Source organism: Teleopsis dalmanni, chromosome 2 (genome assembly GCF_002237135.1).
Source record: "Teleopsis dalmanni isolate 2A chromosome 2, ASM223713v2, whole genome shotgun sequence".
Classification (NCBI taxonomy): domain Eukaryota; kingdom Metazoa; phylum Arthropoda; class Insecta; order Diptera; family Diopsidae; genus Teleopsis; species Teleopsis dalmanni.
Window position 1 is genome coordinate 112,746,142 of NC_051847.1, and position 23,802 is coordinate 112,769,943.

Here is a 23,802-nt window from a genome sequence, read left to right on the forward strand (position 1 = left end):
CCTTCTAAGTTCAAGTCTTCATGTGAGTCAGACTTTCCACGAATTGCAAAATAACAATGGTGGCGCTTCTCTGTATTCTAGATTGATTATTGCAAACTCTTAAAAAACATACACATTTCCAAATTTTATATTTAGTGGGTGCATATAAGAACATATCCATTTCTTTAATATCTCCTTATTATGAAAATAGCAACTAAAGTTCAAAATTACTAGAATTACTAATAAAAATAAAAACTATTATTAAATAGCTTTTTAAAAAAAATAACTTTGAAATAAAAAAGAGGCAATCTCAAAAGTTAACTTTCAATTCGTTGTACTTGTGTTTCCAAGTATAGTTGTAGTTCATGAGCTCGTTCTAATTTAAAGTACGGCAAGTGCTTTGATTAATGTCATTAAATAAAAGAAAAAAATGACAAAGAACCTGGAACTTGAGCATTGAAAGTTTGTGCAGCCTTGGCTACTTCTAAGCCTGGCACTTGCAATTCAAACAAACTTTATACGGACTATAAACTAATTTTAAAGAAATTCGAATATTTTCTAAGACCAGTGATGATGAGTACTTGGCAATACTCGAAATACCTAGCGTTGTGTGTTCAGCAAAATTTCAATAAATGATCTTAACTTTTGTGCTTGTCTTTTCTTTGCTATTTGAATCCTTTTCAATTTTAAAATAATTATTATGAAAATATCTATGTACTTTAGAAGTTGATAATGTATTTTTAGTTCCTCCTTCGACTTTCGTATTTACAACTCATTGTTCTCAATAAATTATATAAACAACCAATTGCGTTTAATGAATTTTATACCCAAATGCAGTGGAAATGTTTTTATAAAATTTCTTTAAAGTTCGAATATTTCTCCATTTGAATGCGGGCGAACATAAATTTTCCGTTGCATAAATTTCAATTTCTATTGAAACGTAATCATTGTTATTTTGTTGAGTTTATTATTTCTTTATTTTCCTTTTACGTTTCACAAAATTCATTCGTTATTTTGCCTTTTAATGGCTTTTAAAATAAATTTTATCTGCTGGGAAATCAAATTGAAATTGCACGTTTCTTGCTTGAGAACAAATAAATAATTTTATAAAATATAATAAAAAGTATATGATGTAGAAATGTAAAAAAGTTCTTTTTTGCTTTCAATTAGACCACCTACATGTCCTCTCCGGAGTTGTTTTCGTCTCTTATCCAATTTGTTGTGTAAATGCATTGACAATGCTGTCGAAAACCCTTTGCTTTTCAATTCACATGCCATATGCACTTTCCACACTCTGTACACTTGGTCGACACTACCGCCATTGCCGACACTGACGACACGCCGACACTGACGACATTGCACACTGCACATTGTCTCAGTTGTGTTGCACATTTATTGTGCTTGTTTTGGTGTCATGTATTGGCATTGCCATTCCAAGGACATGTTTTTATGTATCTTTTATCTATCAATTGTGTACTGTGTATAATGATTGATTTATGTTGCATACTTTTGTGCGCAGCAATTGCGTGCAGCAAGCTTTGGTTGTTACTTTAAATAATGTTGCTGACTACTGACTGCTGACTACTGCTGCTCTTCTGTGTTTATGTGCTTCTGTGTTTGTAGGTTTAACCATTTGTATCTAAGTTAATACTGACAGCAATTGACTGAGGCAAATATTTATTTGTTTTGATTGTTTATCACAATCAACAAAATTTGTCACTGAAGTAGCCGCAGTACATGTCAGCTCTTATAACAGAATTGAAACGATTGGTACAATATTTCAATTATTCAACAAAATTTAATTTATATGGACTATTTCGGTTAACATTTAACATTTAAAACATCAAATATTTTTTATTTGTGTCTTAAATTTCAAATATGGTTCGATGATCCAAGAAACATAAAAAATAATTTTAAAATTTTAATTTTTCTAAATGTCTAAGAATGTCAAAGCCTAACCCAATAAAAACTCTGATATCTTTTGAATAAAGTCAGAGATTATACTGAGTAAAAGTGGATTTTTTAAAAAATGTTTATCAATATTTCGGAAATCACTTTTTATCAAAATTTTTGTGAAATTTTGTTATGTTAACTATTCATATATTATTTATATAGTTCTTTATATAATGCATCTTTATCTCTTAATCATACTATGAAATAAACTATCTACATTTTGGGTTCCTCGCAGTCCTCTAATTGTTAAACCGTTTCTTGGCAACGTTTGAAGCTAGACTATTATTGTGGCTCTAGACTATAAAAATATCTACTTTGATTGTAAGCAGTATTGAGATCACACTCTATATTTGCGTTAAAAATACATCAAATCCGGGATTAAAAACAGAGCCGTAGTACTTTGGAATCTTACGTTGAAGAATTTCAATATTCGAATTTCAGTCATATGATTTTAGCCAATATTTGAACAGAATTCCAAGCTCATATAGAGTACAACAGAAACGAATAGTTAGAATTGGTATTGAAGGAAATAATATACAGTTAATGGAAGTTAGCGTGCGAGGGAAGTGTGTTATACCAAATACACATTTACATTGTACTTAGCTAAAACCAACACTTAAGCTAGTTAATGTTTTTTTTTTTCAATTTGGATTAGATAACAAATCTATAATTCAGTTGGAGTTTATAAAAGCATTAAATGAACCAAACAACAACATCAACAACAGACACAAAATCATACTTGTGCATTCAAATTCTGATGCAGCTAATATAAATTAAAACAGAAATTGTTTTTTCAAGTATTTAGTGCTTGTCGATAGACATTGCTTCACATATCCCACATCATGTTTAATAATAATTTTAAATTTTTGTTTAAAGGCGAGTAGTGAATGACATTATCAAAACGTATAATGTGGATCGATGTTTTAAGTTCATTTTGTGTTGTTGTTGCTTTCTAATCATCGGCTTGGTTTTATTTGTAATTTTCTAGCAGATCGCATAACGAACTGAGCGGAGTAATCAAATATATTCATTGCGTGCCCATCGCTGTTTAAGATGTATATATATTTGTATATTTAAGAATCTGTTTATCTACGGAAAAGACACATTTTGCAGCATTAATATTTTCAAATTGGTTTAATATTTAGTAGAGACAAAAACAAAGCGTTAACGAAAATGGAATATAAAGTCTGAAAAATGTTTATTTGAAGTATTAAAATTGCAGTTTTTTATTTTTTTGTTAGCACATGTTTTAATGTAATTATTTTTATTTTGTTTTTATATCCTTTTTATTATTATTGTTTTCGCGTTTATTGTATCGTTTCGCAATAAAAATATGTATTTTCATTTCGTTTTACTTCATTGTCTACTTACCCGCAGTACATAAGCGCATATCCTCGTCGTAACCATCAGAGCAATCAGGAGCGCCATCACATAAATACTGTATTGAAATGCAGTTGCCATCGCCCGGACATTTAAAGGGTTCATATGGATGACAGGGATCTGCGCAAGCAGTGACGAGAATACATATTGACACGCATTAGCATTGGTTGTTGACAATAGGATTGGTTAATGGTTATGGAGTTGTTTCAGTTGTTTCAGTTGTTTCAGTTGTTTCAGTTGTTTTTCATTCCAGCAACATTTATTTGAAAAGAAACAATAAAAATAAAAATAAACATATTAGTTTTGGTTTCACTCAAAATGTAAATTTCTATTAAACATAGTCGTAACGATATCACATTAAATGGCTAAAAATATTGTGAATGTCATGTGGCAAATGAAATGGAATTGCTTTTAATGCGGATAATTCCATTTCCCCAATTGCTATTAAATTTCTATAATGAGATTTTCTTTTAGTTACAAGCGGATATGAAAATTTATTGGCAATTTCGCATTTGTGCCACAAGAACAAAAACTGATAAAATCGCATTAAATTGCATATTGATTGGACTATCCAGAATTAGTTAAACTACGTACAATGACTGATTCATTAAGTTCAATGCTTTGACCTTTAAGGAATATAATGAGCTTACCTAAATGACATTATTAATAGTTAAATGAGGACAGAATATCAGATATTAGCTGAACTCGTAAATGGGCGGCAATGAGGAGGAAGAATTGCGAATATCGCTTTGAAAGCAAAGAAAGTAAGCAAAATAAAATATTGGAAAAACTGTTTCAATACTTTCACTATTAAAGGTAATTGCGTTCATACATTCATTAAGATATAAAACAAAGATACTTTCTTTAAATACAGTGAAAAAATATAACTATAATTTGAATTAGAATTATAAATATAAATATACATAGACATACTTATTCAGTACGATTAGCACAAATTTAAATTTTGTTTTGCCCACTGAGATACCTGTAGACAGAAATTTACTTCGGAGTATTAGTCCATCAAGCCCACTCTATGGATTTGTTCCTATTGGGGACTACACGCAAAAATTTGGTTTGCTTTAATGAGTGTAAGTATCTCTTTATGAGTCTAATGCAGTTTTCCGATACGTTAGGTCCTTTACCATAAATACTAATTGCAATTGAAAAAGACAAATTTGTACGATAACCAAAAACAAACATCCAAAATACTTCACCTGTTTGATACTATTATTGATTAGTAAACTACACTAGAAAAGCTTAAGTATATTTTAGTGTATTTAATAAAAGTAGTTTATGGTAAAAATCTAATTATCTGATAAAATAAAAATGAAAATCTAGACGTTGTTGATAGATTGTTTAAATATATGTCATTTGTCCTTTCCACTGTTGCAAAAGGATATCTTAAGTTTGCGAAAATGATCATTAAGCAGTATAAAAGTTTATCTCAATATGTATGATACTGATATTCCATGATACGTTCAAAGAGAGTCGTAACTGAAGAAAATCAAATTTGTTATTAATATTAAGTCAAAAAAAATCTATAGACAAGAGTTCATATCGGATGAAAAAAGTTTGTACTATTGATTGAACACCACAATTTATAGAGAAAGTTGAACTTGAGAAAATACTCCAAGTCAGTGAAGAGGGCACAATAAATCTCTAGGTTGCAATGAAATGCTCCCAAAATAATAAAAGTAATAATAATCAGGCAGATAATGGTGAGTATTAGGATTTACATACTTCTGATCAGACGAATGATTCAATCTTACCATACTGCTTGTAATTGTTAAAAAGAAAACGAATCCTAGGCGAAACGCTAGGGAACACATATTTTTTGCTGACCTGGTATATTTGCTGTATATATCTATATAGCTCTGAAGTAAAGGCGAAAGATTTTCTTTTGTTCCGATCTGTGTGATAGTCTCATGCTTGAAGTTATTGATCTGGAAAAGGTATACGAAATGCACCAGCTTTTGTTTAAGAAAATATAATACCAAAACTCAACAAAAAAAAACGTTTTCAACCAAAAAATTGGTAAAGGATTTTAAAAAAATGGACAATGTTTGAGTTAATGTTTCCAAATCTAAAAAAAGTTTTCAATTTTGAGTGCACTAAGCTAAATAGTTTTATCCAAACTGTATATGTTCACTACAAATTCGCTAATCACCAAATCTACGCAACTTACAATACTAAGTAACTGAACTAAAACTATGTACTCTGAAGTAAATTTTTAATTATTGTAATTTCGCAAATCTGTCCAAATTTGCATAATTAATTAACAATTTCATTTTTAATGATTCAATTAAACTCAGCTACAATACAAAGTTTTTCTTTAAACACATCGACAATAGTAGAAGTACGATTGTTAAATACTACAAAAATTAATTAATTTAGTAATTAATGAGAAGATAATTATTAGTTATAGCAATGTTCATAAAGATATACTATATCAAAGATATGCACAACAAAAAATCAGAAAAAGTTAAAAACTGTTTACCGCACAAAAATCTGTTAAATATTTAAGTATTTCCTGTGGCTCACATTAAGTCAAGGATTTGTCTTCAGTGTGTGACGTCTTGGTTGAAGTTGCTGAATATAATCATTTAGCTGGATATGGCAGTACCAAGCTATCTAGCACTTTCACGCTTTTCATACATGTTTTTAAGAGCAGTGATGAGAAAAAATTTTTACTGTTGGGAATACTTAAGCAGTTAAAATATTTAATAAATAAAGCTGCAAAAAAGAATAACAAAAAACATACAAAGCTTATAAAAAAATCCGAAAAAACAAAAAATTTTGAACAAAAACTTCAGGACTTTCAACAAATTATTGCACACACATCGTTGCTAAATATAAACCACAGATGTGCCACATAGCGTATGAGTATTAAAATGTGTAGGCATCTTCTTTATGGGTTGCATGCGGTATAATCCGTGGAGACAAACGCATCTGAGCCTTTATCCTTAATAGAGAAAGAGTAATTTGGAATACTTAATAATATGGGATAAAAAAACATAACTTCATAATGCAATGACTTTTGTTATACACTAGCAAGGGATTTGCATAAAAAAGTAACGCAAAAGCGTAATATTATGTGGGAAGATTTTAAATAAATTAAATAAATAAAATATTTACAGAGATTTTAGTTCATTTGCAAGCGTAAATACAGTCTTTAAACTGTTTTCAATTCAACTAAAATAAATATTTATTCTGAATATATGTTAACTTGTCTAAAAATTGAGACAAGTTCTGCTATTTTCTAAAAACTATCACTATCCAAAGATTCTAATTAAAATTATATATACATTATGACAGTTTCACTCGCAGATTATTTTTCTACCTTTTGGAAAAGCATCTTATGTGGTCAATCTAAGTACTCCTCAAAATCATCAAACGCTAAATGGTTAAGGAACTAAATGGTTAAGGCAGCAAGGCCTCATCGGCAGACAAAACCCAATTCCAAAACGATAACCTACGTTAAGTGTTGTGAGAAATTGAAGATGACCGTATCCTTGAGGTAGTTTGAAGACAAAGACTCAGCAGCTCATAGGTATATTAAGTTTGTAAGTCATACTGATTGTATAAACAATATTTGCTTCATATGAGTTCAATCGGAGTTGTGAATTAAGTTGTGGTAAATAACAAATTAACATTGCCTATAAAAGTAACAAATCTTTAACGGAATGTAGAACTATTAAATAATTTTTAACTTTCACTATATATTGTCATGATTGGAGTACCCTGTATCTTTCGTTTTATTATTTTATAAACATTTTATAAGCATTGAAGTTTATTTTGTAAATTATAGAATCGTGCTTTTAAGTCATAAAAACTTAGGTTATTTTTAAAACCAAATTATACCCCGGCATTGTTATACAATACTTTTGAATCCAATTCTACCGTTAAAGGCTATACAAAACAAAAAAGGGAACAACAAAGAAACGGTAAAAATGGCAGAATATGCAAAAAGTCCAAAAATAAATTATAAAACTTTTGGGCACAAAAGAATTGTCAAGAAATTTGGTTTAAATTGAAATTACGATGAAGGTAAAAACGATTCGCAAGTGCGAGTTAAATAAAGCACAAGAGGCAGTCACAGAATCTTGAAGAAAAATTATAAAATATATAAAAACTTGTACTGTATTACCATAGGAATACTCTTAAAATATTTATTTATTTTAATGGTGAATTTTCTGCCAGCAAAATGTTATATATTTTTTTATGATTTTCAGGATACTTGGCTACCTCAACTGGTATTGGTTGCTACTATACTAGTATTTAGTGTGACTGCAAATGTAACAAGTTTTAGGGCTTTAGGACTCGACACTGTCTTAACGTTTTCGTAATATCTTTATTAAGAATGAAATTATAGATTTAATGGACTTCCTCATAGAGAAAAAGTGTCCAAAAATGTTAAATCTAAAGTAGAACGAATTCATTTGAATTGATATCATACTTTAACTATTATTAAAATTTTTGGAACACCATGTTTTGTACGTAAATGCCCTCAAGGTTAACTAATAACTAACTTACTACCAATAAGCACAAAACCTACATTAAAGGGAATTATCAGGAGACGGCTTAAAGAAACTTGGAAGCGACTTCTCAAATATTACTATATTATAATGTGGCTTATAAATGATAAAGGATGACAGAGTATTTGAGAATAAAATGAATTTTTTCCAAAATATTTACAAATATATTCAACACCAACGAATATCAATGATCAATGACTATCAATGAATATTTGCCAATTATTACGTATATGTTAGATCACACCTTTAATACTATATATGTATAAAATATATTTGTGTTTTTAAATAAATAAAAATGAAGTAAATAATAAAATAAATAAAAAAAAGAAAACAAATTGAGAAAATTTTAAACAGCCAAATTTGAATGGATGAGATAATTTATACAATACATTTTACTGTTTAACAGACCTTGTTCTCTACTTACAATAACTGGCTGCAAATATTACTTATAATTTTGTGACCTCCATGAGCCCAGGGATATCTCTTGACTATAAAAATATATGATTGTAAATCGCTCTATAATTGGTTTTTCTGTCATGAAATAAAATATGTGTATATGCAAATATCGTACCAAAAGATAAATTATTCACCTAAGTACCAAAGTACTCTCTGATTTGAAAACTGACAGTACATTGTATTAGTGTTTAGCAGATATTAGCTCATAAAGTTTAGATATTATAAGCAGTATATATTTTACCTCATTACTTTTGTCTCAACAACTTAATGTCTAAATGTCTAAATACAAAGATGAGATATACCAAGAATACACATTACATCTAATATAATGCAAAGTTTTGAAGAGTGAAAAAATTACACGTTTTCTCAAAAAAGTACCGAGAATCGATCATTTAAAAAGTCCGCCTATACTTTATTATATTTTGTGTTTTATTGACTGATTATATGTACTTTCTTGATAAAGTAGTATATTAAAGGAGCATGCCAAAGACTCAAACCTTTATAATATTGTTTAAATGAATGTTAAACGATTCTGTGTTCAAATTACGAGAGCGGTTTGATAAGTCAGTGACTTTTTGAATTTCCCGCGCAGTTACTCCAAATGCAACAGTGCTGCCGTCAGCTGTAATCTACCAGTGGGCAACTTTTTAATTTTGAGCACGCTACGTCGTTCAGTTGGTGCTTGATAGCCGTTCAAAGCAGACAACCTCGTGAATTCTTACGGAAACGGAAAAAAGTGAATTTCGTGTACTGATTAAGCATTACGATCCCAAATCCACGAATTGGGATACAAACTGCTACCCTATCCAGCATATTCTCCAGATTTAGGCCCCTGCGATTATTTTCTGTTTCCAAACCTAAAGAAATGGCGAAATTCACTTTTTCCATTCACGATTAATTTATTATTAATTAATTTTGATTAATTTGATTAATTTTTCTTCCACTTACATTTAGGTAAATACCTTAATACAAAACAAACTAAATAAATAGAAGAAACCTAACAATACTTAATCATTAACTTAATTGGGCAGATAATCACAAATAGATGATGTCTTTATCTTTATTGTAGTACAAGAATCATTTTAGAGTGATGACTGCTTACATCCTACATATATTGGGCATATTTCTACTAGGACTCACACTTACCAACGTATCATTCTTATAAATATTAAATTAAGTGCTTTTAAGAAACCCTAAATAAATATTTATATAACAGTTTTAATTATTTACACAAGTGCTAAAGGCACAAAGTGAATCAAAGGGACTCATGTTAAATATTTTAGCAATAAAATGTCGAGTTAAACGAACAATACATAAGGATGTGTAGCAGTAACACCTTTGACAAGAATTTTGCAAACAAACTTCAACTAAATTCAAGTATCTTTTCAATTTTATTTTTACGTTTTTAAAATAAATCAAATTTTTTCATATAATATTTCCACGTTTACTCGAACTTTTCACTTCAAATTCACTGCAGCCATCCATCGAAGTTCCTGATACCAACATTTTTTGCAAAAATTGCACACAAAACAGCAAAACTTCACAATTTTTGCAAACCAATTTACATATTGACAATATCGAATGAACAAAAAAATAAACTCTTAAAATCTATAAAATATTGAATTGAGTTTTGTATATTTGAATAAATATTGCGGATATTTTAAATGGCAATTGCTTTAACATGTGTAAATTCTGTGTAAATTAAAAAGGAGTTAGTGTAGGGTTTCCAACTTTTTTCGAGATCGGTACCCTATTTAAGGCTCTTTGTAGCTTCGGCACCCCTAGCTTGAGAGCGAAATTATAATTATATAGTATTATAATATATAATTATAGAGCGAAGTTATAGTTTCTTTCTGTTAACACTCCGTTTTTACTTCTTAACTTATAGAAAACAAGTAACTCCCTAGTTTGTATAATATACATACATATTCTTCAAAATTAAAATTGTATTTATTAAATTTTAATGAAGCTGACATAAATTTATATATATAAATCCGAATTGCTCCCCAAAGAGAATTCGTGTATGCGTCCATATTTTGAGACGTACCTATTAGACGTACACCCTCTGTTGTGAAAATTTGAAATTAAAATAATTTCATTAAGATATTCTTAGAAAAAATCCTTTTTATGTTAGTGGGTATGTTATATCATGCTTTGAAATATATATTTATTTAACTTTCGCACGGATCCCTGAAAGTGTTTTCTTAGTGAATAATAACAGACAGACATCAATCTTTTATCAAAGCTAATAAATGTTTCATGCAAAAATTTCATACAAAATCATACCACCGAAATATTTAAATATTATTTTAACTAACAATCTTTATCTTCTTTAAAAAGATATTCATATCATCACAGCATTGGGCAACCACCACAAAATACGAGCGCCTTGTTCTCTTCCATTAAAGAAGGAAAAACTGAATCTTCAGAAATTCGATGTTAATTCATTACTGTTCCTCTTATTTAAAGCTTTACAAAATGTTCGGTATTCTTTACAATATTCCGGTACAGTATTATGTTATGTAGCTTTCCTTTTACAGGGCTGAGCTTTCCTTTTCCATTTTATGTTGCTGAGTTTTTCCATTATACGACTAGCTAAATATCAGAAAAAAATTCCCATCATAATTTATTGTAATATTTATCTATTATCTACAAATAAACTCCTATTGTAAACAACGAAAATTTGTGGTTATTGCAAGTTTCTCGTTTGTTTTGTACATGGTTTTTGCATTCACATTGCTGCTTGTTGTTTTCTTGTGCTCCACTAAAAGAACACAAGCAACCACATTAGCTCACATGAACGTGTAGAGACATGTTTAATTAAATACTTGTGATTGTGCGATATTTTTAAACTTAAAAGATTTATTATTAAAAAGCATAAATTTGCACAGATATTAATAATGGCTGCCGGTACTAATACTCATGTATCGCTTTTCGTTTTCTCTACATATTGAACTTCTTCTATTGAACAGTGGTCATCATCCACTGATTACCTGTCTTTTGGCGTCGACATGTATGAACAGAGATGTTATACGGCCGCCGCAAATGCATTACACGGTAAAAAAGGAACGAAGGTAAGTTTATAATAATAAATATTAGCAATAAAAATGCTAGTAGAAGAATGATAATTTTTAAATAAGAAAATAAAAGTGCTATGCTCTTTTTTTAATGATTTCATTCTACTGAGATTCATAAAATAGAAAAAAAGTTACATTGAAGGTATGATAAACGAGAATGGAATAATAAGGTTGTAGTAATTGCAAGTTATATATTGTTCAGAATATATTGTTCAGAATGTTGAGTAGAAAGTATAAATATTATAAATATTTTAATTGGTTATTTTAATCTGAAAGAGGAAACCAGAAATATATTTAAATAAGTATATGGTTAATGAGATTATGTAGAGTTAGAAGTAGTACTAATTTCAAAACTTTCAATATTTTTTAAGATAAGGGTATTCTTAGGTATAAGACTGAATATAGTCACTAAATCTAAGAACCCGAATCGGCTCAATGGACTGAGTGCAAGCGAATGTCAGACGACAGGAGTCAGTTATTCTTTTGCTTTGTACGAAGGATAAGTGGTTTTGGGGTCTTAACTCATATACCGGATATTTTAAGTTGTGATAATTATTTTGTGAAATAAGAGTTAATAAAAAATCAGAAGTTGTCGCCATCCAGCGAGAACTTTTTCACAACATCGTTTCCATTATCAATTTTTCTTTGGGTTGAAAACATTTAATTACTTGTCAAAATTTTAAGCCCAGTTTGAGCAATTAATAAATTTTTAAGCATTTTACGCGAAATTTCGCTGTTAAAAATAATTTTTAATAATATTTCCAACAATTTACGTGCGATTGCTTTCCGCATCCTTGCCACAGACTCACGAACTACTTGCGCTTTCCATGTGCGGCAAGTGGTAAACGTGTGCATCACGTGGTGATTCGTCGATTCGAACGGAAGTGCAAATAAAATTGCTGCTTTAAGTGAATAAAAATTGTGAAAATTGAAAAAAATTGTCGCGTTGGCCAAGGCAAAATTAAACGGAGTTTGAATACAAAATTTAAATTACATTTAAAAATAATAAATTGCATCATAGCATACTCATATATACTTGAATGTACAATATTGAATATGAAAATATAAAACCAAATGTTAAAAATATTTTAACATTAAGAACTTATTTGTGTTGATCTTAAAGTGAACTCTGGAACTTTTATATTGCCCTGTCATCAATAAGCAAAGATTTATCTATTCACTGCAATTGATTGATTGCATTTGTAAACAATCAATAAATATCTTTGTTAAGTTAATCACATTAATAGGTTACTGTTTGTACAGGTATAGACATTGTCAAATCCTTACATAGCTTTTTTTACAAACGAAATCAGCCAGGAAGTTTGATTCGTAAGAGTATTTGCAATGTCTAGAGGTAAAAAATTTGGCACGTGATAGATACTTTTTTATGTTCCATTTGACGTTGTAAAAATGCAATAAAAATGCAACGGTAACCAAAACAAATCTCTGTGCCATCAGATGTGTTCAGGGATTAGGAAAGTGAAATAATAGAGTCATAAAGTTGATGCATAAAGTTAGGGAATGCTTTAAGGAGGATTGAAAAAACACGTAAATAGAATCTCTATGCATTGTAATAAAATTTATCCTTACAAACATTCCAAATAAATTTCAAATTACATAAATAAATAAAGTTTGAAAATAGTTTTTATTTATATAAAAAGTTAATTGTAATTATATTTAACTACACATATATTATTTGTGTTACTGCATGAAATCTGCATGAAATCTACATGAAATCTGTAAGGATTAGGAACAATACAGTGCGAGTAGGAGCAAAAAATAACAAATTTATTGACAAAAACATTGTGAACACATACGAATAGATTCAGAATACTAAGGGCTGGATAAAAAGTATTCAACGTTTTTCTGTTCTCTCAACTTTGAATTGCAAAATTATTACCTAAATTGTCTACTTCTTTTGTGTTTTAGACAAATTTTGTGTAAAAACTAATTGACAAACAAAAATAAAAATAAAAAATATTGGAATAGAATTCGTTGCATTTCGTAATATTACAAAGCACGCAGCGAAAGTTCCTTGGCGTCGTCAGAGTCCATAATAACCGATCTTTGGAATTGAAAACTCATTTATAAGTCCTTTTCAATAATTCACGTTTTAAGATATTCCATCATAAAATCTGAGTAATAAAATAAATGAAATTTATTCTGTTCAATATGTTCTACAGCATGAATTGCTGCAAAATTAATAAATAAATTGCTTAAGAACTGAATTCCTAAAGAACTGTAGATAATTCCCAAAATCAATCTATATGACTTCAATTTTATAAATTAAATTTATATTAACAAATCACTGCAACCAATTTTGTACCTAAGAAATATTAACAAAATATAAATACAAATAAAAATATAAATAAATATAAAATTTTATTTTGAATATAAATGAAGAATGTTTTCAATTATGATTCGAGAACATTAAATACTTTTATCGGTTGGTTCTCTGTTTTATACTCCTACATGGATTAAAACTTCTTAGTTTTTCTTCATACGAAAAACAATAAAAAGAATTCTCACCATCAGACAAAAAATAGTAGTTTTAGGTGGTGTTTATTTTACTAGACGTTTTGAAAGACGTTGTGGATGTATCAAATATGAACATACAAAATGTGATTGATTAAAAGAGTACCAAAGAATTTATTTACACTTTTTATTTATTACACTTCAGATGCAATATCTATAGTATTTCAATTTATCTAACTGTCATGCAACTTTGACATTCTATCAGTTATTTAGTTAGTTACCTTTCCAGCGTTTGTATTGCAATAGATGGTCGTAGTCAGACCTACGAAATACCTATTTTACGAAAATCCCTTAAAGTTTGAAGTATACCACATATGACCTCAATAAAGATGTATTTATTGCAGTAACAAATTTAAATATTTGTATCTTTTTTCTAGAAACCTTTTTTCTGGTTTTAGAAAACCAGAAATATTGTTTCTTGAAAATTCTACTTCAATATTTACAAACAATTCATTTTTGCAGGCTGTATGAAAACTTCAGTGTAGATATTTTGATAGATTGTATACTACTCAGTATAAACTGTTCGTTTTTTGTTTTATCCCTACATTAGTTTAAATGTATTTGGTTTTAAATACTACAACAACAACAATAGAAATTTATTTTTACAGACTAAGAGCAGACAATGCGATATTACGTTACATTCAAATTAGTTGAAATAGCTTGTGGCACAGGACTAATAGAAAGTTGACCTGTCAAGCAGTATTCACATGGGTTAGCACATTCAACCTTAAGCAACGGACTTGTATTTTCTCTGTTCTTTTGTGGAAATTTATTATAGTTAGAAAATATAGGGAATAAGCAGCAAGAATTCAAGGAGCACTGCTTAAATGCTTTTAAAATTTTGTATCTTCAATTTAAAATTTTATAGGTCACATAAAATGTTACTGGAGTTAAGGAAAATAGTAATAAAAATGGTCAAATATTTTCACTACTAAGTACTTCTAATCTTGTTGATGGGAAACAAGTTGTAAATTAGTGATATCCACTAATACCAATATGGATGGTTAATGGACGCCTAGTACAAGGAAAATATCACTAATTTATCATTTGTTGAACATCTGTACACACAAATATTAATCGATAAGATATAAACAAAAGTTGTTAGTTGTTTACGTGTAGGCATTATTTCATACGAAAAGCTCTATACTCATCGGCATATAAGTCCCAATAAACTGAATAGTTGTACGGTTAAGAGTAGTACAAAAAAAAAGTGATGAAATTATTACATAAATGAGTATCAGAACTATATAATGCAAAATGTTATTCACTATGGATTGACAAACCAGTTTTAGATACAGAAATATATTTAGGAGATTAGGAAATTTGCTTCAATAGATAAAAGCATTAATTTCGTCATTAATAGACAGCTCTTAATTTGTGTTTAATTTTATAAGGCAAATTCTCAACAATAAAAGCTATATCTAATAGGAATTGACATTACATAAATGCATTTTCTTAGCGAATAAGTAATTGCATTTGGATCAGATTTTTATCTCGTAGCTTGGCACTTTAGTATTGCCAAAACAAGGTAGATGGTTAGGTTAGAGTCGCTTGTTTCCAAAAAGCCCACTTGAGCTCAAATAATGACCCATTGTGGTACCACAGGAATAGCATTTGTACGTACATAGATTTAAATCAGTACACAACCAACACTGAAAAAAGTAACTACTCCCCTAATAGGTAAAGGAAACTTGCTAAAACAAATCAACATTTCATTTGAATTGTCTATTTATATATATAATATATATATATAATTTTATGTATTGATCTCTGCATATAATTTTAATCATTTATGATATTCGTACTTCAATCAAATTGCTTGACACTATTATAGTTTTAACCTTAATTCTCTAATTGAAGTTTAGAATATTTTAATAAAACAATTCAGTTACATAAAACTTGAGAAATGCAACAGTTCGGATTAGATGATATATTTTATGTACACAGTAAGAACACTTTTACAATTTTATCTTGAAGTCTTTTTACTTACACAAATGTTAACTATTGTGTAGTTGTTCTATGGCAATCACTCCTTGTTTATCAAATAAATATGACAACAAAAGGACTTCTAAATTTAATGACAACTAAGTTTATCAAAAGTCCGAAAATTTTGTACCTTCTGGCTTTTCTCTCACCTCAGCTCAAAATAAATTGCATCTGGTTCTGATTTGCTCAATGATTGCCATAGTTTGCGTCATTAGTTTTTCTCGTAAAAATAAACACAACAAACCACAACAAAAGGATTTTTAAGGTAAATTTTTTCTTGCCGATAATGGCGTGTCTTTTTATGACGAAAGAAACTATTTAAAAGTTAGACCGATTCGAATAGCAAAGAAAGGCAAAGACAAAAATTTTTTATTTAATTTATTGAAATTTGGCTGACCATACAACGCTGTTTCGAGTATTGCCAAGTACTCTTCATCAGTGGTCTTTGGAAATAATCGAATTTTTATTTAATTAGTTTATAGTCCGTATATAATTTGTTTGGGCTGCAAGTGTCAGGCTTAGAACTCGTGCCTGTCAAATTAGAAGCGATGACTAATCGTGTTTATCCACAAGAAGCCAAGGCTGCACAAACTTTCAATGCTCAAGTTCCAGGTTTTATTGTCACTTATTTTTATTTAATTAGTGACACCAACCAAAGCACTTGCCGTGCTTTAAATTAGAACGAGCTTATAAACTACAGCTTTATTTGGAAACACAAGTTCAACGAATTGAAAGTTAATCTTTGAGCTTGCCTATTTTTGTTTCAAAGCTATTCTTTTTGTAGAGACATCTGTTATGCATATTTTTTTAACTTACTATATGTAAAGCGCCTTTTTTGGGTGCAATTTTACAAAGAAGCTATGCAAATGTTTCTCTACAAGTTCGCTAATCGCGTTAAGGAAAAGCTGAACAATATTATTGTTCATATTTCCTATAATTCTAATTTTTAAGGTAAATTTTTTCTTGCCGATAATGGCGTGTCTTTTTATGACGAAAGAAAAAAAAGGATTTTTTGTTCTTCCACATTTTGCGATTTCCTGCAGTTTCAATTTGATTCTGTTATTTTATCTACTAAGTAATGCCACTCTAGTAGATATTCTAGATCTTCAGTACTAGAAAGTTCACACAATAATTTTGCTTGAAATTGTATTTATTTCCTAATTAACTTTTGCTTATTTGAAGAACTCTAGCTTCCTTTCCAATGAAATATCTTAATTATGATTATTTGATAAATTATTCAGGAGCTGTTGTTTGGCAAAAGAAGGACATTTCCTTTAATTTTAAATTTCTTGCATTGCAGGACTCAAAATTGGTAATTTTTCAAAAGAATCTTAAATTTATTTGACGTGGATATGTAAAATACGACTTATGCTAAATAGAATCTTTGTAATTTATAACAGATTTCATTTATTATAAATCTTTATTATAAAGTATAACCTTCATTTATACTTATTTCTTATTTCATATATCTTAAAGATGTATAAATATTTATGCTGTGCATAAAGAGTTTTAAGTCAAATAAAATTTTATTGATACTTCTTCGAATTGCATAAAAGTTATAGATATTTTCTATTAACCACTTTAAAGTTTTATTTATTTCTTTATTACTACTATCTATTATCTCAAATAAATTTATAGCATTTTTGATTTTTACGTGACTCATTACGATAAAATATTTTAGAGTATTTAAGTTGTTTTTATTGGGTTTGGAATAACGAAACACCACAAGAAATTCATAAATAATTGACATTAAATAAAAAAAATTATTCTGATAGCACATAAATTACATAAATACGTATAAAATATTAACTTCCCAGCCAGCAGGCGTATTGCACATTCATCAATATAAATTGCGCGTGTATACGCTGTCCTTATCAATATCTTTCAGTGGAATCGAAGTAGTAAATTTTATTAAGATGATATTTAACGAACGCCCACAAAAAGAGCCTACACCTCCACTCCCACTTCATAACTATTATGTGATTGTATAATTCGACAAGCTCTGTTTTTTTCTTCCTCTATTAACAATTCATGCCGATATTTCGGTCAAGGATAATGCGTTACAATTGGCAAGGATGAAATGATGCGGTGTGGCAGGCAGAACATATTAACAACGCGTTCCTCAGCGCTTGAAAACGATCCATTAGAAATTGACCGTTGAAAACGTTGGAAGCGTTGAAAAGGCTATAAGCAATTTCGCTGATGAGTGAATGATGTGATAAATGCACGAAAATGTCTTTCAACGACTTGCAACACATTCCCATATTCCCTCCCGAAAAGTGACTACACACATTCTCGTCTTTTCATCTATAAATATGCGTCAGCAGGAAATCGTGTCTGTGCGTTCCTAGGTACGCCGAATGTTTGGGAGGCATAAATTAACTGAATTGATGACGGAAAATTTCATTATGATATGTAAACAATTCATATTAATAATTTACGATGTTTTCTTTATGAAAATTGGCAGTTCTTGCATTAATGAATTGTTTGAATAAAAGCGAACCAACGTTTTATGAGAAAAAGTGCTGTTGGCTATTAAATGATTAATTATTGTAAAAATGCTAATTAAATCTTTGCTTGAATTCCTCGTATATCTGCTTAATAGAATTTAATTTTGTTTTTAGATAATTATCACTCATATCATATCCACAATTTTGCAAATATATAATATAGAAATCTTTATGGAAATAGGTAATTTTAACAAAAATAAAAATATTTATGTTACAAGTGCTTAGTGTTCACCTATTAAGATAATATTACGAGTATTAAAAATGAATCAAGATAAAATTAAATTGAAAATTAAGTTAATTTCCACTGAAAGCTTATACAAGTGTTTATATTTTGTACAACGCAATTATTTACGCTTTGCTTGCAAAACTTATTATAATATATTCACAACTCTGCTATTGTCGGTAATTATTTCACCCCAGTGTTTGATGAACTATCAATCTATTTGGTCCAAACAGGATTTACAAAATATTTATATGCCTAGTACTATACAAAAGTTACATCGAGACAGATAAACAGACAGACAAAATACTATCGCCAAATCATTTAATCTTCTCATAACGATCAAAACTTTATAAGGTTCTTGATATCTCCTCAAATATATTTTAAACATTGTGAAAACCCTTTAAAAATATTTGATTAATAATAGCGTGAAAATATACTGGTAATTTAAGGGGTAAACAAAATGCCTCCTAAACACTACATCACATGATTTAATTTTTGACATCTATGTATACAAGATTATACATCTTGTGTAGTGTGTCTGGTATATAATTTACATTACTATAGAAAATTATATAAATTAATATAGATGTAAATCTGAAAATGTGAGTGATTATTTGTCATTGAGGAATATTTTGACCGAATCATAGAGCACCAGAAGAAGGTCATTGACTATGTTTGTATGCTTATGTAAGAAGCAAGCAATCCATCCATTAACATTACCAATCCATTAGAAACCTAGGCTCCTCCTGAAAAATTCCTTCGTTGTCTATTAAAGTTATATATTGAACTGTTTGTCACCTGTGACATTTTGTAAGGATGTAAGAATATAAACGTATCTTAAACTGTATCCTACAGCCTAGATAATACTATTCATTCATATCAAGCATCCAATTTCCATTAGAAATTTAGGCTCCTCATGAAGAATTCCTTCGTTGTCTGTTAAACTTATATATTGAAATTTTTGTCACCTGTGACGTTTTGTAAGGATGTAAGAATATAAACGTATCTTAAACTGTATCCTACAGCCTAGATAATACTATTCATTAATATCAAACATACAATTTCGGTAAAAATTGAAAAGATGATATATTAGATTTCATATTATATCATATTATTATATTATTATGTCATATCATATTATAGGTTTAACTGTTTTGGAACTATATATTTGAGTTAATATATTTTATTCGAGAAAACCGAAATACTCGAAGCAATAAATACATATGCATTATATTGCAGAGCATTGATTTACTAAGAAAATTGATAGATATGTTGACTTCATTGATTAGATCTTAATATGTACAAACAAAAAAGCCCATTCTTCGAATAATATCTAATTCTACATTACATCACGTTAGTTTTAAATAAGCAAAATTATCATCAAAAATCATTAAATTTACACAAAGTTATAGTTAAGTTTAATTTTTTATCGAAAGTCAATAATAGGCCTTATTTCAACTGACAAAACTTGGCTATAAAGCTATGATGAATCTTTTTTCTTGTAGAATGAGTTTAAAAAGTCACAGATTAAAAAAACATTTTACAAATAAGTCTTCTTTTGTTATCGTCATCTCCCAGTGTAGCATAGGGCCTCTACTGGGTCCTGGGTTCTACTCAAATTAGTCTTAATAAGTCTTAAGTCTTAATAAAAATCAAAAAACTTCTAAATAAAAATTTTGATGGCCTTACCTATATAAATAAATTAGTAAAACTATCTTAGCTTTATTTGTGTAATATGTTGTTGTCATCAAACCAGCAAATTGCTAAAGCAATTCAAATATAGACTCAAATCAAATATAGACTTTATTTATCATTATTCCTATGAAATTAGTGAAATTGTAAGAATTAAATACAATATAATTAAATTTTGAAAAGCATATAGTAACAGTGGTTGTATGGGATATGCAATTCAAACTCGTTTAACAGCCGAATATTGCACCATATAATTACATTCTAGAGGAAAAACATCTAAATAAATGTAAAAAATACAAAATAAAATAAAATTGTTGCAAGGAGAAAAAATAATGTCACACCAAACTTAACAGAACAATTTACACAAAGCTGTTGACGCAAATACGCAATCCCTCGTCCAGAATGGGAAGGACTCAATACAAAATGCATGAAGTGGCCATTATTTTTATGTATGGAACTCGAATTGAAAATGATTGGAAAGAAGTTAAAGGTTGAAAAGAGGAAAATTCGGTACAAAGGACACGTTAATAATGGGCTTAGGCAGGCTTTCCATGTGATTTGATATTTGACATTGACATTGTAGCTTAACGGTTAGTAAATTTCCAAACGACACAAATTCAATCATTGTTAATGTTTGTATTTCTGTTGGATGAAGTGGTATTTTCCTAAAAAATACAAAAATAACACCCGACAAAGATGCACAAACAAAGGTAACTAAATTTAGAACAATTCTATTACCGCAAAAATGTAATTATTTATTTCGAAATAATTGTCCTGATTACTTTGGCAATAAATATTAAATACGTGATTTATTTGTCTAGAAAATAAACTGGCTTATTTAATATAAATGATACCAGCAACAATAGAGGTTACTATCGTCTATTTCAGAAAAAACATACGAAGTTCATAAGTGAATATAGAAATAAAGGCTATAAAAAGTCTTTTGTGACGAAAATGATGTTGGTGCTCTGTGAATGCTTTTCCCTATTTTCGCTTCCTAATACAGGTATTTGATAAGGGAACTGTTCGATAAGATTAAATTTATATTTTATTAACTAATGTTTTATTTTCCTACTTCAGGAACTAGATTATTAACATTATTAGCATATAATTTAGAAAACCTTTTCACTATTAATATAATTAATATAAGGGAAGTGGCCTCTCAAATCCGGCCCTTGCCCTTAGTTTCATTAACAGCATAATCATCCGATATTATTAGACCGCCTGATTGCATCCGGATGGGACATCAACTTGTTTGTCTAGAAAAGTCTCGTTTGGCCTTAGTAACTCTCAACTTTATAAGCGAAGCTCGTGCACTTTTATCTACGATACTGAAATAAACACACGTGCACGTTTTAATGTTTTTCATGAAAAAATTAACTTATATATTATTATATATGTTTATATAATAAACTATATAACAAACTATGTTAAATGTAAAACGAAGAGTAATCTGAAGACTTTCCAATTTGAAGTGGGGGCTTGGACGCAGGTTGTACGAGAAGCATATGACATGCCAATTTATTAGTGATACACCCCGAACTAATGCGAAACCGGTCCTGGAGGGAGAATGACATTCCGAAAAGAAAAAGGAAATGTTTAGTTTGTATACTACACAGTAGGAGTAGGACAAACCAATCCGGCGACGATCGGTTTAAATGTGCATAAAGCATTCCACCTCCTTTCCCACAACAACAAAAAAAAAAAAAAAACACTAATATTATGTACATATCTATGACTACAACCATAGGACAATTATATCAAATATACTTTATATAATTTTATTGTATTTTACACAAGCTTTTGAAACTTTAACAACCTTGACTTAAAACACCTATGTCTATGCATATACTACATATATTAGTATTAAACATACAACATTTAAACATTAGCTAATGTTATCCTACTTAGTCATACGAGAGTATGACAGTTTTATTTCGAACTCGGATGGAATTTAATGTACTTTTAACATTTAATTTTATGCATAAACTCAAACAGTAAGGAAGCCAAGCACGCGTAAGTAATAATAACGCCACCATTAAAATACAACGTATCATAAATGCCCCACTTTACTCCTGTAGATGCCACAGTTTAAGGTTTAGGTTACACGTCAGTGGAGCAGTGCACCAAAATTGCTGCTTTATTGTGGCAACTAAACATACATGGGCTCGTGAAACATACATGCCCTTTACTAACAGGAATAAATTAATTAAATTTGTCACTGTCTGGGTTACAGACTGACTTTTAATACAATAAAAAATGTGAAATGAATTCATAATAAAAATAAAAACAAACATAAAAGTTTTAAGGATAACAGTAAGTCAAGGAATGAATTCAGGATATGAAGAAAGCAAAGAAATCGAAAATTAAACGTAATAGAAAGGGACTTAAGACTCCAATCAATGACGGATTGGATTGTATATTGCAGAAACACTGCGACACTGTCCAGTGAAGTTTTGAGCCACACTGGTTTATAATGCCTGAAAATGTTGAATGATCTTCGGATGTACCGAAGTGTGGATTATATAAATTCCCTAAATAGAACTTTAGATACCTGCACTGAAGTGGTATTATTTTCATTAACCTGTACGTTACTTCATTTCTCAAGAATTTTAGAACTTGTGCCAGATTCATTTTGTGAAAATGAATCTGAATTGTTGTTTTTCTCTTTTGTGCTCACTCGAATTACGACTATAGCAAAACTATCTCAAAAATTGTTTTATTTGCTTCACATTTTTTCTAAGTACTTCTCAATTTTCTGATTGCAGTTACTTTGATAACAAATTTGGAATAAGAATGCATACTCGTAATCCAGACTTCTCCCGTAAGTTTGTAGTGCGAAGTTGGTATAAGCTTCTTTAACAATATGATAGTTTCGACTTCACCTATAGCACTTGGCAAGTATCTTTTATAAATTGTATTGTAATTTTCTTACAAGGAATTACAAACAAAGAAAGTACTCAATTATCGCGATTTGTCTAGAAAAAGCTTAAAGTTTCAATTAACTGGTACATGAAACATCTGCACGCTTACGAAGAAAATAATAAACCTTTATTAAAAGCAGAGCTAACTAATTTTATATTTGCTCAATAAAGCCAGTACAATATATAGAAGTATATTCTTTAAACTTGGTAGATAAACTTGGTAGTATTATAAATCGTATATTATATTTATGTGAGCTCAATAGTCCTAATGTTTTCAGAAAGAAACCCATTGGTGAATATACAATTTCTCAAGCAAATTGCAGACATGCAGATTAATTTGAAACTTAATCCGAGTCCACTATAAAACCCTGTTAACTAAGGTCTTATGTTTTATTTATACAGATTTAAATTACTTTTTAGTTTTCGATTATTAAGACTACACAGAAATACTATGTTTGTCAGAATAAGGATAATTGCGCTCATCTATTGCTATTAAAACGCTCCTTTTTAGCTCTGCTACTATATGTATTCAAACTAATTTCTTTTGAAATT

At 29.3% G+C, this 23,802-nt stretch overlaps 1 protein-coding gene across 1 annotated transcript in view; it reads right to left on the reverse strand.

The window, feature by feature from the left end:
* LOC119675473 (IDLSRF-like peptide) overlaps positions 1–23,802 on the reverse strand; it is a 44,318-nt gene that overhangs the window by 10,428 nt on the left and 10,088 nt on the right. The window contains exon 2 of the mRNA XM_038086680.1: positions 3,304–3,432. Within this exon, the coding sequence (XP_037942608.1) occupies positions 3,304–3,432 (129 nt within the window). The remainder of the gene's footprint in view (positions 1–3,303; positions 3,433–23,802) is intronic.